The sequence below is a fragment of the Pteropus medius genome, unplaced genomic scaffold, assembly GCF_902729225.1.
Source record: "Pteropus medius unplaced genomic scaffold, Ma_sr-lr_union100, whole genome shotgun sequence".
Taxonomy (NCBI): domain Eukaryota; kingdom Metazoa; phylum Chordata; class Mammalia; order Chiroptera; family Pteropodidae; genus Pteropus; species Pteropus medius.
This window is the reverse complement of record NW_024347788.1, coordinates 6,808,710-6,824,301: the sequence shown is the minus strand read 5'-3', so window position 1 is coordinate 6,824,301 and position 15,592 is coordinate 6,808,710. Positions and strand designations below refer to the sequence as shown.

Here is a 15,592-nt window from a genome sequence, read left to right as displayed (position 1 = left end):
GATGGAAAAAATATTCCATGCAAATAGAAACCAAAGGAGAGCATGAGTGGCTATACTAATATTAGACAAAATAGACTTTAAGTCAAGAATTGTTACAGGAGAAAAAAATATATTATATATTGATGAAAGGGTCAATTCATTAAGAAGATAATTGCTGAGAACTTTCCAATCTTGGACATCTATGTTCACAAATATCACCCTCGCTATAATCTCAATGCAAAACAACCTTCAAGACACATTGTAATGAAACTGTCAAAAATCAAAGATGAAGACAGAATCCTAAATGAAGTCAGAGAAAAAAAGATTATAACCTACGAATAAATCCCATTAGTCAATCAGCAGATTTCTAAGCAGAAACCAGATGGTCCAGAGGAGTGTGGAATGACATAGTCAAAGTGTTGAAAGAAAAAATTTTACAGTCAAGAATACTCTGTCCAACAAAGTCATGAAGGAGAAATACTTTTCTAGACATGGAAAAGCTGAGGGAATTCATCACTACCAGCCCTGCCTTGCAAAAATAATGTTGAAAGTTCTTCAAGCTGAAATGAAAAGACATTAATAAGTGACATGAAAACATATAAAAGTATCCAACACACAGGTAAAGGTAAATATACAGTCGGATTTAGAAAACTAATTCTGTAATAGGATCATGTGTACCCATTAGCTATAGTATAAAGGTTAAAAGAACAAAGTAATAAAATAACTATATCTTATTAATTCTACTATAAGTTGTTAATGAGTGTATAATTTAAAAAGAAATAAACGAAAATGTCAAAAATATAATAGGAGGCAAAAGGGTAGAGCTTTTGTATGTGATTGAAATAAATTGCTATCAGCTTAAATGGACTGTTTTATTTATAAGATGTCTTATGTAAGCCTAATGGTAACCATAAGCAAAAACGAAGAATAGATTCACATATGATAAAGAAAGAAGAAACAGCATGCCACTATGGAAAATCACCAATTTGCAAAGGTAGGCAAAAACAGAGAGAGAAGGAAACCACAGAACTACAATACAGCCAGAAGGTACTTAATAAGATGGCATTAGTAAGTTCTTACTATTAGTAATTCCTCTAAAGATAAATGGATTGAATTTATCAATCAAAATGCAGAGTGACTGGATAAATGAAAAGATAAGGACCAACTATTCACTGCCTACAAGAAACTCACTTCAGATTTATGGACACACATAAGCTCAAAATGAAGAAACAGGAAAAGATATTCCATGCAAGTAGAAACCAGAAGAGAACAGGAGTAACTATGATTATATGAGACAAAGCAGACTCTAAGCCAAAAATTATAATGAGACAAAGGTCCTTATATAATGATAAAGACGTCAATTCATCAAGAAGGTATAACAATTGAAATATACACACTCAACGTTGGACACCAACATATATTAAGCAAATACAAATAGATCTGAAAATAAAAATAGACTATAATATAATAATAGTAGGGGACTTCAACACTATACTTTCAGCAATAGATAAGTCATCCAGACAGAAAATCCATAAGAAAACGTTGGACTTAAACCATATTTTAGACCAATGGATCTAACACACATTTATAGAACATTCCATCCAGGTAGAGGAACACATGCGTCTCTAGCACACATGGAACATTCTCAAGGATAGATCATATAATAGGCCACAAAACAAGATTAACAAATTTAAGATTGAAGTGGTACCAAGTGTCTTTTCTGAAAACAATGGTATGAAACTAGAAGTCAGCAACAAAAGTAAATTTTTAAACAAGTGGAAACTAAATAACACACTCCAGTGGGTCAAAGAAAAAATAAAAAGGGAAATGTAAAAAATCTCAAATGAAAATGGAACACAACACACCAAAACCCATGGGATGCTACAAGAGCAGTTCTAAAAGGAATGTTTAATAGTGTTAGATGTATATACTGAGAAAATAGCATGATCTCAAATACCTAATTTCACATCTCAAGTAACTAGAAAAAGAGGAACAAACTAAACTCAAAGTTAGCAGAAGGAAGGAAATAACAATGATCGAAGTGGAAATAAATGAACTAGAAGACCAGAAAAACAATAGAAATGATCAACAAAATAGAACCACTTTTTCAAAATGATAAACAAAATTAACAAACCTTAACCTAGACTAATTAAGAAAAAAGAGAAGACTAAAATAAAATAAGAAATGAAAAAGGAGATAATTGCAACTGATACTAAGAAATTCACAGGATCATAAGAGACTGCTATGAACAATTATATGCTAATAAGTTGAATAAGCTAGAAGAAATGGATAAACTCCTAAAACATAGAACCTAGCAAGACTGAATCAGGAATAAGTAGAAAATCTGAACAGACCAATATCGAGTAATAAGATTGGATCAGTAATCAAAAATCTCCCGACATAGAAAACCCTGGGAATAGATGGCTTCACTGGTGAGTTCAACCAAACGTTTGTAAAAGAGTAATGCCAATCCTTCTCAAATTCTTCCACAAAACTGAAGATTAAGGAACACTTCTAAGGTCATTTTATGAGACTACTATTACCTGAATACCAAAATCAGAAAAGGACACTACAAAAAAAGTAAACTATAGACCAATATCCCTGATAAACATAAATGCAAAAATGCTCAACCAAATATTAGCAGACTGAATTCAACAATACATTAAAAGGATTATACACCATGACCAAGGAGCGATTTGTCCCTGGGTTGCAAGGACACTTCGACATATGCGAATCGATAAATGTGATATCAGTTGTAAATATAGGCATCACATTAACAGAATGAAAGATTTTAAAAAATCATATGATCATCTCGATAGATGCAGAAAAACATCTGACAAAATGCAACATACTTTCACAATAAAAATGTTTAATAAATTGGGTATTGAAGGAAACTACCTCAAAATAATAAATGCCATGTATGACAAACCCACAGCTAATACACTCAACAGTAAAAAATTGAAAGCTTTTTCTCTAAGATCAGTAACAAAACAAGGATGCCCATTCTCACCACTCTTATTCAACATAGTACTAGAAGTCGTAGCTAGAACAATAAGGCAAGACAAAAATAAAAAGTATTTAATGAAAGCCAGTAAAATAATTATATGAGTCTTTAATACCCCGCTATCAACAATGGATAGGTCATCCAGACAGAAAATAAAGAAGGAGACACATTTGAACAATACTGTAGACTAAATAGACCTAACAGACTTATATGAACATTCCATCCAACAGTACCAGAATATACATTTTTCTCAAACACACATAGAACATTCTCCAGGATAGATCATATGTTAGGGACCATGTTAATATGGAACTAGAAATCAGTAACAGGAGGATAATTGGAACATTGACAAATATGTGGAAATTAAACAACACACTTCTAAATAACTAATGGGTCAAAGAAGAAATCAAAAGGGAAATCCAAAAATATTTTGAGGCAAATGAAAATGGAAATGCAACACCCAAACTTATGGCATGCAGCAAAAGCAGTTCTAACAGGAAATTTTCTAGCAATAAATGCCTACATTAATTAAAAAGATCTCAAATAAACAACATATCTTTACATCTCAAGGAACTAGAAAAAGAGAAACCTAAACCCAAAGGCAACAGAAGTGAGGAAATAACAAAGATCAGAGCAGAAATAAATGAAGTAGAGACTACAAAAACAATAGGAAAGACCAACAAAACTAATAGCTGGTTTTTAAAAAAATAACAGTGACGAACCTTTAGCTAGGCTAAAAAGAAAAAAAAAGAGCGACAGCTCAAAAAAAAAAAAAAATGGAAATAAAAGAGGACATTCCAACGGATAATAGAGAAAAACTAAAGATCGTAAGAAACTACTATGAGTAATTATACGTCAACAAATGAGATAACCTAGAAGAAATGGATAAATTCTAGAAACATAGAAACTATGATCAAAAACAATAGGCCTGTTTTTCAGAAAGCCTAGGGGTTACTCCTATTTGTGAGGTGCCCTGGTTCACTAAGAACTGTCTCTCCAATTGTTACAGGCCCAGGGGACCCAGGAAAAGAGGGTCCCTCTGGCCTCCCAGACCAGGTGATAAAGGAGCATCCCCTGGGTGACAGCCACCAAAGCCGGGTCAACACAGTTGTGTAGAAGACCCCCCCCCTCTGGGACATACTGACCCTCTGGGATGAGGCAGAGGGAGAACGAGAAGATGACACTTACTACAAAAAGAAAGAAAAAGAAGGGAGGATAAAAAGCAGAAAGAAAAGGAAAAAAAAATGGCAACAAACAGATCTAGCAAGGCAGAAATGGCAGAAAATGGCGCCTGCCAGCTGGAGCATAAATATGGCACCTGGTGGAAAGGAAAGGGAAAGTGGAGGCCACTGGCAAGGCAAACGGAGAGCCGAGAGAGAGCATCCCGCAGCCTTCCTCCCTGGGAAGTTTCCCATCAGACTCCTTGCCCTTCAGGCCAACGCTTTAAAATTAGCAAATGAGTCTCTTTCACCTGAAGTCCGGGCATCTTCAAAGGGCTCCCCTGTGCTGGGCCCTGGGGCGGGTCCTGCTGCACCTGGAGCCTTTGAGAGCCCTCTCAGTTGGTTAACTGCGGCCCCACCGGTTTCGTGGATGTAAGCCTCACTGGCCTTCAAAGCCAAGTGTTTTGAGGGTTCATCTCTGAGGTGCTGGTCTTAAAAGTTGGGGTGCCAATGTGGGTCACAAAGCCTTCACTCTTCAGGGTGAAGCTCTGGGTTTTGAGATCCCTCTTGCTGTGGGTTCCCCACACCAGGGGTGGGGTTTATGGCCACGTCATGTCTCAGCCTTTCCTGCCCACTTTGTTGTGGTTTCCCTCTTGTTTGCCCAAAGTGAAGGGGGCATTCCACTGGTTTTTAGTTTCTTTTTCACAGGAAGTTGTTCCACATATAGCTGTGAATTCAGTGTGTTCATGGGAGAAGGTGAGTTAAGCATCTTCCTATGTCGCCATCTTGAACCAGAACCTCTGTTGTTTCTTTCTGGTTCTTTCTTAGGTTCCATGTCTCTTCTTACATTGCCAGCAGTTTCTGCACGCTGTCTACTTTGATCTTTGAGTCCTTAGCATACTATTCATAGTCGTTTTCAATTCCTGGTCTGATAATTCCAACATCCCTTCCACGGCTGGTTCTGATGCATGCTCTGTCTCTTCGGATTATGTTTTTGCCTTTTAATTTTTTCTTGATTGCTGGCCACGATGTAGCGGGTGGAAGGAATTGCTGCAAATAGGCCCATAGTAATGTGGTGAGGTGTGGGGGGAGGGAAAATGTTCTCTACTTCTATCCTGTGATAACGTTGCAGTCTTTTAGTGAACCTATGCCTCTGAATCGTCGGCTTGAAAAGTGTTTTTATTGTTCTCCTTCCCTTTACGTGGGATAGAGTGGGCTGGACTTGGGTGTTTTCCTTCTTCCAAATGGAAGGCTCGAGCTGAGTGGAGTTCGGTCTGTCTCGCCCTTTAAATCGGTTAGGCCCTGCTAAGACCTCAGCAGGTTAGGGTCTGGTTAACTAGTTCCTCCTGAGGGCCATCCCTGTTAAGAACAGTGCTCTGCTGTATTTTAAAATGGTTCCTTTCCCCGCCTCTCCCTTCGGAAGTATGAAGGAATTTTTCTCCCATATTTACTGTGAAAACTGGCCAAGCTCCTGCAGGCAAATCTCACCATAGCATGCGGCCCCTCCGTGGTTGCGTCCTCTGGAGTTAATTTAACCCTAGAAGTGTCCACACTGGTCCTTCCGTGTCATCGTATTTCAGGTTTTCCTCCCTCGGCACTGGTTCCTGCAGCAGCTTCGGCTCCCGGATCTCTGCTCTGGTAAGCTAAGCTAGAGCTTCCCGTGTCCGCCTGTCTGTCTCTGCAATCTGGGGAGCAGCTGTTTGCCCTGTGTCCTCCCTCTTCTGGATCCAAGAGGAGTTGTTGATTCTATTCCATTTTGCACTTGTTGTTAGAGAGTGGTGACTCTCCAAGCTCCGTATGTACAAAACCGAAATCGCCTTCTGTTTTTAAATTGTGAAACATAAAGTACGTGCTGTATTTCTTGCAGTCTTTTAGCAGTATTGGTAGTTATGACACAGTGGAAGATCCTTTGCACTTAGGTTCAAGATTGGTCTTTTCCAGTCGATTAAACCTCTAATTTGAAGACCATGTAAGAGCTGTGACGGGAAAGGAAACCTGATCTGTTGATAATAAATATGAGTGTATTTAGTAAGACGTTTGTAGCATTTAAGGATAGATGTGGGGTTGGATCAAATTAGGGCCATCCAGGGACCAGAGGAGGTAAGGAATCCTCATTGGCCTGCCAGGATTATTTCATAAGGGAATAATCAGTGTTGACTGGAGGTGTAGGGTTCGAGAATCATCAGGGCCATGTGCCAGACTTTGGGCAGGCTGAGTTCCTCAGAGAGTTTGGCTTGAATTTAAGAGCATTGTTGCCTGTTTTATTTTTCCAGAGGACGGAGGATGATAAAGATCGTAACGTTTTAGGCCGTGAAGTGTTCCTATCACAAAAGAGGAACAAGGGGATCCCCAAGTAGGGAAAATTCTTTCTGATCACAGCTTAGCTACAGGTACAGCCGTAGCCCATTTGCAGAGAAAAGCTTCTAACCATCCTGAAAACAAGGACATGTATGTCCTTCTGTTTTTGTGACTAAAAAGAAAAAAGGGTTGTGAGTAATTGGAGAGTCCAAAAGCAGGAGAAGAGAATAGAGGTTTTCAGATTTTGAAATGCAGACATGCAGGAATGTCCCCATTGAGGAGATAGGTGTTGTTTCCTTAGTCCTGGCATAGAAGGGAGAGCAACAGGGAAAAAAGCTCGGGATCCAGTGCCAGCAACAGCCAACTCATCCCAGAAGCCCTCAGAGGTGCCTTTTGGTCTCAGGGGAATGGGGAATTGGTGAAGCTCTTAGGGGATGAAGGCTCTCCTTCAAGGGAGAAAGCATGTCCTAGAAAATGCTCTTGAAGAGGCTAAGTAATTTCATTTTGTTTTTAGAAACTTTATGTCTGTCGTGGGCAAAAGCTTGGAGCAAATGAGTTGTTAAAATCAGGTGAGCAGAGAAGAAGGTCATCTACATATTAGATTAGGAAAGAATTGCAGGGAATAATAGTGTTAATGGTGAAATTGTTGCCTGTGTCCACTAGCAAGGTGGTGGGATGTCCATCGACAGTTATGATTATTCCCCCTTGCACATTAAGAGTTAGTTGTTCACCAAAAAGGGAGGGATTCTCCGAGGAAAGTCATTGAGAGATGGATTTTTAGTCTCTTGTTCACATTTGCATTTTGAGGCTGGTTAATACCAAGTCTAATGTCCCTTTTCTTTTCAGTATCCACAATTATCTCTGTCCATGGGAGTTTTGGAGGGAGCCAATTGTCCTGGCTTGTTTCCTTCAAACTAAGTTGTAAAGTCTTGAGTTGGCATTGTTTTGTTGTTGTTATTGTTTGTTCTGTTTTTCCTTTCTCGGGAATTTTATTGGTCCTGGGGAGGATTGGCAGGTGGCCCCTGCCTCATGCTGAGGGAGCCACACGCCCTACTTGTTTCCAGTTGCCACTGATGGGCAGGTTCGCGTGTTCGTGGGAGGCCAGGAAGGCCTTGAGCTTGGGCCAGGACCTAGGGCAAGCCACCTAGGCCGAGAGCAGCGGGGAGGAGTCCAGGCAGCCGGGAGGAGTTCAGGCAGCCGGGGCCGAGACCTGGTGATTCAGCAGCAAGTCAGCAGAGGAGATCTGGTTGCTCACGATGAAGGCCTGGCCCTCTGGTCCTGGGACAACAGGGTCTCCAAAAGCTTCGGGTGCCCCGGCAGCTCCTTCACATAGTCCTCCTTGCCCGCCTCGTAGTTGGTTAAATGAGGGTGATGGATTTGCAGCGGAGGGCCTCCACACTGCCATTCACCACATCCGCCAGCGTCACCTCCTGCTGGTCCTGTCCACATAGCCCAAGGGGGCGCCCAGGTGGCGAAGGATGGTACAGGATGAGGTCTTTACCCTGGAACTTGAGGGAGCTGCCCATATAGACAGGAGATTTTGAGTGAGCCCTGCAGCCAGGTCTCCTTGGTCACCACCCCCTCCTTCCAGCTCAGGTCCTGGTCAGCCAAGAGCATGCGCATGACCTCGCAGTGCCCTCAAACAGGGGAGTAGACGATGCTGTAGGGCGACATGGTTGCGATGTAGACAAAGATGACAGTGGCGGCGGAAGAACCCGAGTTTACATTGTTTTGATTTTTTTTTTCCTGCAACAGGCTCTTCGTGATGTTGAGTGTATGTATTTCAGAGAAAGGTCACCTCACTAATTTACAGTATGTTTTGAATAATATCTCTAATTTCTAGTCATAGCCTTAATGACTCTAGTGACCAAGATGGAAAATGTTCAGTCATTTAGGGTGAGATTAAGAGTAATCCTTCCAAACATTTCCTAAACTATGTCTTTAGTAAGAGATAGATCATCTCTTTGTATTCTGCTATTTTGTATCTTTGACCAATCAACCTTTGAAGGAAGATGGTGGGAATGGATTCTAAACTTGCTCTCCCTTATGGTTTTGGCCTGCATGTAAGCCTCGGGGGTGTTCTGATTTATTTGATTGAAGGTCCTCTTGAAGAGTGGTCTATTTGACTTTTCATACAATAAAGTGGCATCTCCGGGACACACTAGTAGTGGCAAAAGTTGTTATAAATCATAGATCACAAGAGACTATGCCCTGAGGATCAGTCTGAATTGATTAATAGATTCTTCCCTATTTTTATGGTGATCCAAAAAGATTCTCACAATAACATGTAAATCTGAGTGAGATCAAGGATTAAGGAATAGTTGCCTTCTTTCGCAGGTAGGGAAAGACCAATAATAAGCGTTCTTATTTTGGGGAGTTGGAGCCTAAGTAGTTTAATGGAGGCAAGGAGGGGTAAAAAGGAAGAATAGAGACTGAAGGAAGAAAAAGAGAATCTACAGAAAAAGCAGGAATAGAAGGTAAGAGAAAGGGCTTGTTTGGTCACATGGTGAGTTCTGGGTGAGGACGGGAGCCTGAGATTGTGGACACATGGTAAAAGAGACAATCTTTAAGAGACTACAGTTTGAGATGGACTGGAGACATTTTATTTTTCAGCCTGCTCATACCAAGCAAAACAAGATGACCATTGGTAAGAAGAGATCTTAGAGTCCAAGATTTGAGAGTACGTTGTAGATAGCCAGGCTTAAGGAAATTCCAAGTGTCCCAAAGTGGCCACTGGAGTTGTAAGTTGTCCTCAGTAAAATTCTGCCACTTTTGGAGGTGATGATCTGAATTTTCACCTTAGCGGTAAAGCATATAATTAATGGGAATTTTTAAGAGCTTTGAGAAGTGGGTTGAGAGTTTCTGTTCAACAACAGCTATCAACATAACCAAACCAAGAGATGGCTCTAGGCAGTTCCTTATAAAACCAGTCTTACCCTCGGATCCAGCAATCACATTCTGTGGTATTTACCAAAATGAGTGAAAACTTAGGTCAGCAAAAAAAAAAAAAAAACCAAAAAAAAAAAAACAGTACGAGTGTTTCTAGCAGGTTGATTCGCAATTGCAAAAATCCAAAGCAAACAAAATGTCATTCGGTAGGTGAATGGCTAAGTAAACATGCACTATTATTCAATAATAAAAAAAAAAAATCAAGCCATAAAAAGACATGGAGGAAACCGAAATGAATATTGCTAAGTGAAAGCATATATCTTAAAAGGGTACATACTGTATGATTCCAACTAGATGACATCTGGATAAGGTAAAACTGTATATTAAGAAGATCAGTAGTTTCCAGTGGGTGGTTGGAGGAGGAGGCATAGATTGAACACAAGAGGATTTTTAGGGCAGTGAAAATATTCTGTATGATACTGTAATGGTGGATACATGACATTATATATATTTTCAAAACCCAACAGTGTACAACAGAGTGACCCCCTAAAAACACTATACAATTCAATTAATATTATATCAGTATAAATTTATCAGCGTAAATTTATCACTTGTAATTAATGCATATAATAATGCAAGATGTTAATAACAGGGGAAACTGTGGGGAGGTGCAGTCTGTGGGTACTCCTTGTAACTTTCTGCTCGATTTCCCAGTAAAACTAATCTTAACAATAAAATCTATTATTTAAAAACTTAAAGGGATTTCTGCAGAAACCTGCAGGGTTTTAAATTTTTTCCTGCAGGCTCATGATTTCAAATGAGTGCGTACTTCATTTTTCATAAATGCTATTAGAGCTAAGGCTTATTGAACCTTTAGATTATAGGTATGGCGTTAAGTACTTCGTTAACTATCATGCGTTTCAGAGAATCCTGTACAAGCCCATGGTTTATCTCATTTACTCTTCACATAACGCTATGAACTACTGTTATGATTCACATTTTACAAATCAGGGCAGTTCTGAGAGAGAAGTCAAACCATTGATAAATACTAGAACAGGTGTCTAATCTGGATTCCAAACCCAAAGTTCTACCGTAATACCGAATCGGAGAGAATTGGCTATTTCTAATTCCGTCCGCCCAAACAATGAACGGCCGATAAATCTCGCGATACTATTGAAACTACTGCTCCCGACATTCACAGCGGCCTCTGCCCATAAGCCTACGCCGTGGGCCCGCCGGCCCGGCATGCCTCGAGGCGCGAAAGGCCAGCTGGGCGCTGTAGTTCTCCTGGACGCCTAGCGGCATTGCCAGCGCGGCGGTGGCGGCTCTCGGTTGCTGCCAGCGGGTTCTCTGAGGGCGAGCCGAGGCGGAGAAAGGGCGCGGAACTGGGAGAGGGTGAGTCAGACGCTGTCTATGCCGTAAAGAGAGCGGCACCTTGGCACACGGCTCCCTTAGGTAGATGGACTCGTGCGGACGTCTCTCCGGAGATACCGTTATCTTTGCGCCAGCGAGAGCCTGGTGAGGAGGAGCCATAGCCGGGTCCTTGCACCCGTTCTCGCCTTCAGCGCCCCGCCGCCATCTCCACCATGCAGTCCCGGGAAGACGCTCCGCGCTCTCGCCGCCTCGCCAGCCCCCGTGGTGGGAAACGGCCCAAGAGGATTCACAAGCCCTCGGTGTCGGCCTTTTTCACGGGCCCCGAGGAGCTGAAGGACACGGCCCACTCTGCAGCGCTGCTGGCACAGCTCAAGTCCTTCTACGACGCGCGGCTGCTGTGCGATGTGACCATCGAGGTGGTGACGCCTGGCAGCGGGCCTGGCACGGGCCGCCTGTTCCCCTGCAACCGTAACGTGCTGGCTGCCGCGTGTCCCTACTTCAAGAGCATGTTCACCGGCGGCATGTACGAGAGCCAGCAGGCGAACGTGACCATGCACGACGTGGATGCCGAGTCCTTCGAGGTGCTGGTCGAATACTGCTACACGGGTCGTGTGTCCCTGAGTGAAGCCAACGTGGAGCGCCTTTACGCGGCGTCCGACATGCTGCAGCTCGAGTACGTGCGGGAGGCCTGTGCCTCCTTCCTGGCCCGCCGCCTTGACCTGGCCAACTGCACCGCCATCTTCAAGTTCGCCGACGCCTTCGGCCATCGTAAGCTGCGATCACAAGCGCAGTCCTTCATAGCCCACAACTTCAAGCAGCTCAGCCAGATGGGTCCGATTCGGGAGGAAACTCTGGCAGATCTGACCTTGGCCCAGCTGCTGGCCGTGCTGCGCCTGGACAGTCTAAACATAGAGCATGAGCAAACAGTGTGTCACGTGGCCGTGCAGTGGTTGGAGGCGGCTCCCAAGGAGCGGGGTCCCAGCGCTGCCGAAGTCTTCAAGTGCGTCCGCTGGGCACACTTCAGCGATGAAGATCAGGATTACCTGAAAGGGCTGCTGACCAACACCACTGTGAAGAAGTACTGTCTGGACCTGATTGAAGGGGCCCTGCAGATGCGATATGGTGACATGCTGTACAAGTCTCTGGTGCCAAAGCCAGAGTGCAGCAGCAGCTCTGTTGTGTCCGCAGCGGAAAATCCACCCCAGAGGCTGGGTGTGTGTGCCAAGAAGATGGTGATCTTCTTCGGACATCCCAGAGATCCCTTTCTGTGCTGTGACCCATACTCGGGCGATATTTACAAAGTGCCGTCACCTTTGACCTGCCTTGCTCACACTAGGACTGTCACCACCTTAGCAGTCTGTGTCTCTCCCGACCACGACATCTATCTCGCTGCCCAGCCCAGGAAAGACCTCTGGGTGTATAAACCAGCGCAGAACAGTTGGCAGCAGCTGGCAGATCGCTTGCTCTGCCGCGAGGGCATGGATGTGGCATACCTCAATGGCTACATTTACATCCTGGGTGGGCGAGACCCTATCACCGGAGTTAAACTGAAGGAAGTGGAATGCTACAGTGTTCAGAGGAACCAGTGGGCACTGGTGGCTCCACTACCCCACTCTTTTATCTCCTTTGACTTAATGGTAATTCAGAACTATCTGTATGCTCTCAACAGTAAGCGCATGTTCTGCTATGATCCCAGCCACAACATGTGGCTGAAATGTGTTTCTCTCAAGCGCCATGATTTTCAGGAAGCCTGTGTCTTCAATGATGAGATCTATTGTATCTGTGACATCCCGGTCATGAAGGTCTACAACCCGGTCAGAGCAGAATGGAGGCAGATTAATAATATTCCTTTGGTGTCTGAGACGAGCAACTACCGGATCATCACTCATGGCCAAAAATTGTTGCTGATCACCTCGCGCACCCCGCAGTGGAAAAAGAACCGGGTGACCGTGTATGAGTATGACATTAGTGGAGACCAGTGGATTAATATAGGTACCACATTAGGCCTTTTTCAGTTTGATTCTAACTTTTTTTGCCTCTCAGCTCGTGTTTATCCTTCCTGCCTTGAGCCTGGTCACAGTTTCCTCACTGAGGAAGAAGAGATACCGAGTGAATCTAGTACTGAGTGGGATTTGGGTGGATTTAGTGAGCTGGATTCTGAGTCAGGAAGTTCAAGTTCTTTATCTGATGATGATTTGTGGGTACAGGTAGCGCCTCAGTGAAATGCACAGTATCAGCAGGGTTCGTTGTAGATAGGTTGAAACACTAAGGTATTTTTACTACTTGGAAAGTAGCTAAAAGAAATACCCTTTCCCTTTACTGGGAAAGAAAAGATTAATTTCAGATTTGGTTTAGAAAGGGTATTGTTTGAAATGCTAATGTAATTTAGTATTAGAGAATTTAAGCACTCTCCAAAAAATAAACCTATTTAATAATTTACTGTTCTAAAAGTCCAGTATTGATTTGTTTAGTATGTTTCTGTTCGATTATGCTAAGTTAGTCTTCTATTATTAAATCTTACGTTCTGTTTAGTGCCACAAGTACAGTAACTTGAATTTTAATTTTTATAGTAGAAAACAGATTGGATAGGAATTACTAGATAGGGTTTTGAAAGTATATACTTTCCTTGCAGTGTAGTAGATTTCCTAAACTTTAAAACAGTGGGTTTTTACAAATTGTTCTAACTCATAGTTTGCTAAGTTTTAGTTTAGTTTTCTCCCCTTTTGTGAAGAAAAAAAAAATTACATATATGTTTAATGTGACTGAATGATTTCATTTGTAATATCGTACAGAATGGCCATAAACTCACCGATAATAAGAACAAAAAATACAGGATTCTACTGTTTGGAAAGAAATTTCAGTTTTAAATTTGTAATATAAAATGTGTATTTGCAAATAGTGACCCGTTTTCCATCTAAAAAAAATTCCATTCTAGCCGTGTCACCAATCATCTACAAAGGTAAAAAACAAACGAACAAAAAAAAAAACTCAGTAACTGGCTTTGTAGGTTCATATTTTTATCTATACTTAGTACATGCTTCATTGAATCAGAGGAATAATCCTTTTTTTTTCACTGGACACGATTGTGTAAATTTTTATTCATTGTCTTAAAAAGTTTGTGATTCTTAAAATATTTTGACTGTATAGTTTTCGTGTTCATCTTAGATTTGTCAGCAAGTTGTGATTCTTCTTTACTGTTTTGTGAGGTAATACTGGTTTTGAAAATATGTATAAGCTAAGAACAGTATTTTATTGATTAGTAGTTATCGTATCTATCAACTATAAAATCAAGTGCCAGCAAAGAACTTTAAAACTTTAAGTTTTAAGTATAGAACTGTTTTGTGTAGCATTGAAATATACTGTCAGTTTTGTAAGTCACTAAATGTTATCAGCTTAAAGGTATTTTTGTATTAAAAGTTTACAGTTAAATAACATAAATGGATGATGGCATTTGGGGCCAGTAGTGAAAGTATATTTCGTCTAAAATATTTCCCTAAGCAGTGGTGTTATACATGATTATTTTATTAGGGTATTCTTATCTGTTCTGTGTTTCTCTGTGAACCATGCTCCAGTCTTTGTTACTGTCACTATATGTAAGGGAAAGTCCAGAAATAGAGACTAAATCACATAAAACTGACATCGTTAATTATATAAGAAAATATAAATGCTTACCTCTTGAGGGTTTACTAGATATGTCATTGTACATATACATGATAAATGACCAGATGCTTGATAGTGTATAAAATTTTGTATACTCAATTAGAATTATCTTCCTGAATCTTCCTTCAGTGACATGCTGATTCCTCTTCTGTGTGTATTCTCTGGTGACGGAAGGCTAACAGTTCTTAACCGTGGCAGAGTACTGAGGAGTGTGCTCTCTCAGGTGGGAAACTAAATTTTTGAATGAAATACCGTAGGACGAGAATGGAGAAAGGGAGACATAAAAGATTTTTAAGTTCTGAGCAATTTTTATTGGCTATCTGAAGATTCTACAAAACATTCCCATTGAACATTTTGTAGTGAAATAGGATGCGTGTTCTAGTAGTGTATGTTCTTCCACCAGGTCAGACATGCTTTTAGTTTGGCTAAATTTTGTTCCATTTGACATCAGGGTTGTTAAAAGCACTGTACTTAACACAAAGCTGTTTCTTAGTAGTGTCATTTTTGGTCAGCTGTTTCTTCACCGGTAACTTCTTTTGATAGCTTTTTGTTTTTTCATGGTGAAATAGGACAACGCTGATTTCATCCAGACTATCCATCTGCAGAATTAAGGTATGCAGTCAATTTGTCATTTTCAACCTTTAGGTAAAGCCTAAGCTAAATGGTGGTAATATCTCCATTCCCAAAGAGGTTTTCTTGGGTTTCGTGACATATTTGTGAATTAGGGAATAGATGTTAACCATTATTTTATAGGTAAGTGATTTGTATGTGATTAGTTACAAATAAAACTGGTACTAGAACCCAGACTTTCTGACTTTTTAATTCATTGTTTCTGCTGAATGTATACAACCCTTGCTTGTGTAGTGAATGACATAACTAGCAGTGTTGAAATCCCTTCTCGACACAAAAGCACCTCGTCGCAGTTTTCACACCTTTTAATTACATCTTTTAGCAAGTTCTCAGTGTGGTGCTGGCAGGACTACTATTTGTAAGATTTAGAATGCCCTTAATTATCCTTTGTATCTGTACGTATAGCCTGAAAAACTCAAAGAACCTAAATTTTTGCAAGTTTTTTTCAGTTCAAATGACAAGTGGCATTAGGGTTTCCAGAAAGAGGCAGTAGAAATTAATTTAGCAATTTGCTTGTCTAAATGTGGCTTAAGGATTGAAATTAAGTTATAATAGCGCTTTTCATTATTTTTAGTTGAGCTGGGATTTAAAAAAATTT

At 41.1% G+C, this 15,592-nt stretch overlaps 1 protein-coding gene and 1 pseudogene across 1 annotated transcript; one reads left to right on the top strand and one right to left on the bottom strand.

The window, feature by feature from the left end:
- Positions 1–7,468: 7,468 nt before the first annotated feature.
- Positions 7,469–8,115, bottom strand: LOC120614430 (glutathione S-transferase P-like; annotated as a pseudogene).
- A 2,755-nt stretch (positions 8,116–10,870) lies between these two features.
- LOC120614363 (kelch repeat and BTB domain-containing protein 6) lies at positions 10,871–15,170 on the top strand. The gene has a single exon (XM_039877181.1). The coding sequence runs from the start codon at positions 10,917–10,919 to the stop codon at positions 12,924–12,926; it is 2,010 nt and encodes a 669-aa protein (XP_039733115.1). The 5' UTR covers positions 10,871–10,916; the 3' UTR covers positions 12,927–15,170.
- Positions 15,171–15,592: the final 422 nt, after the last annotated feature.

Bases quoted from the DNA above. Each gene is read 5' to 3' on its own strand.
- LOC120614363 (XM_039877181.1), top strand. From the start codon at position 10,917: ATGCAGTCCCGGGAAGACGCTCCGCGCTCTCGCCGCCTCGCCAGCCCC.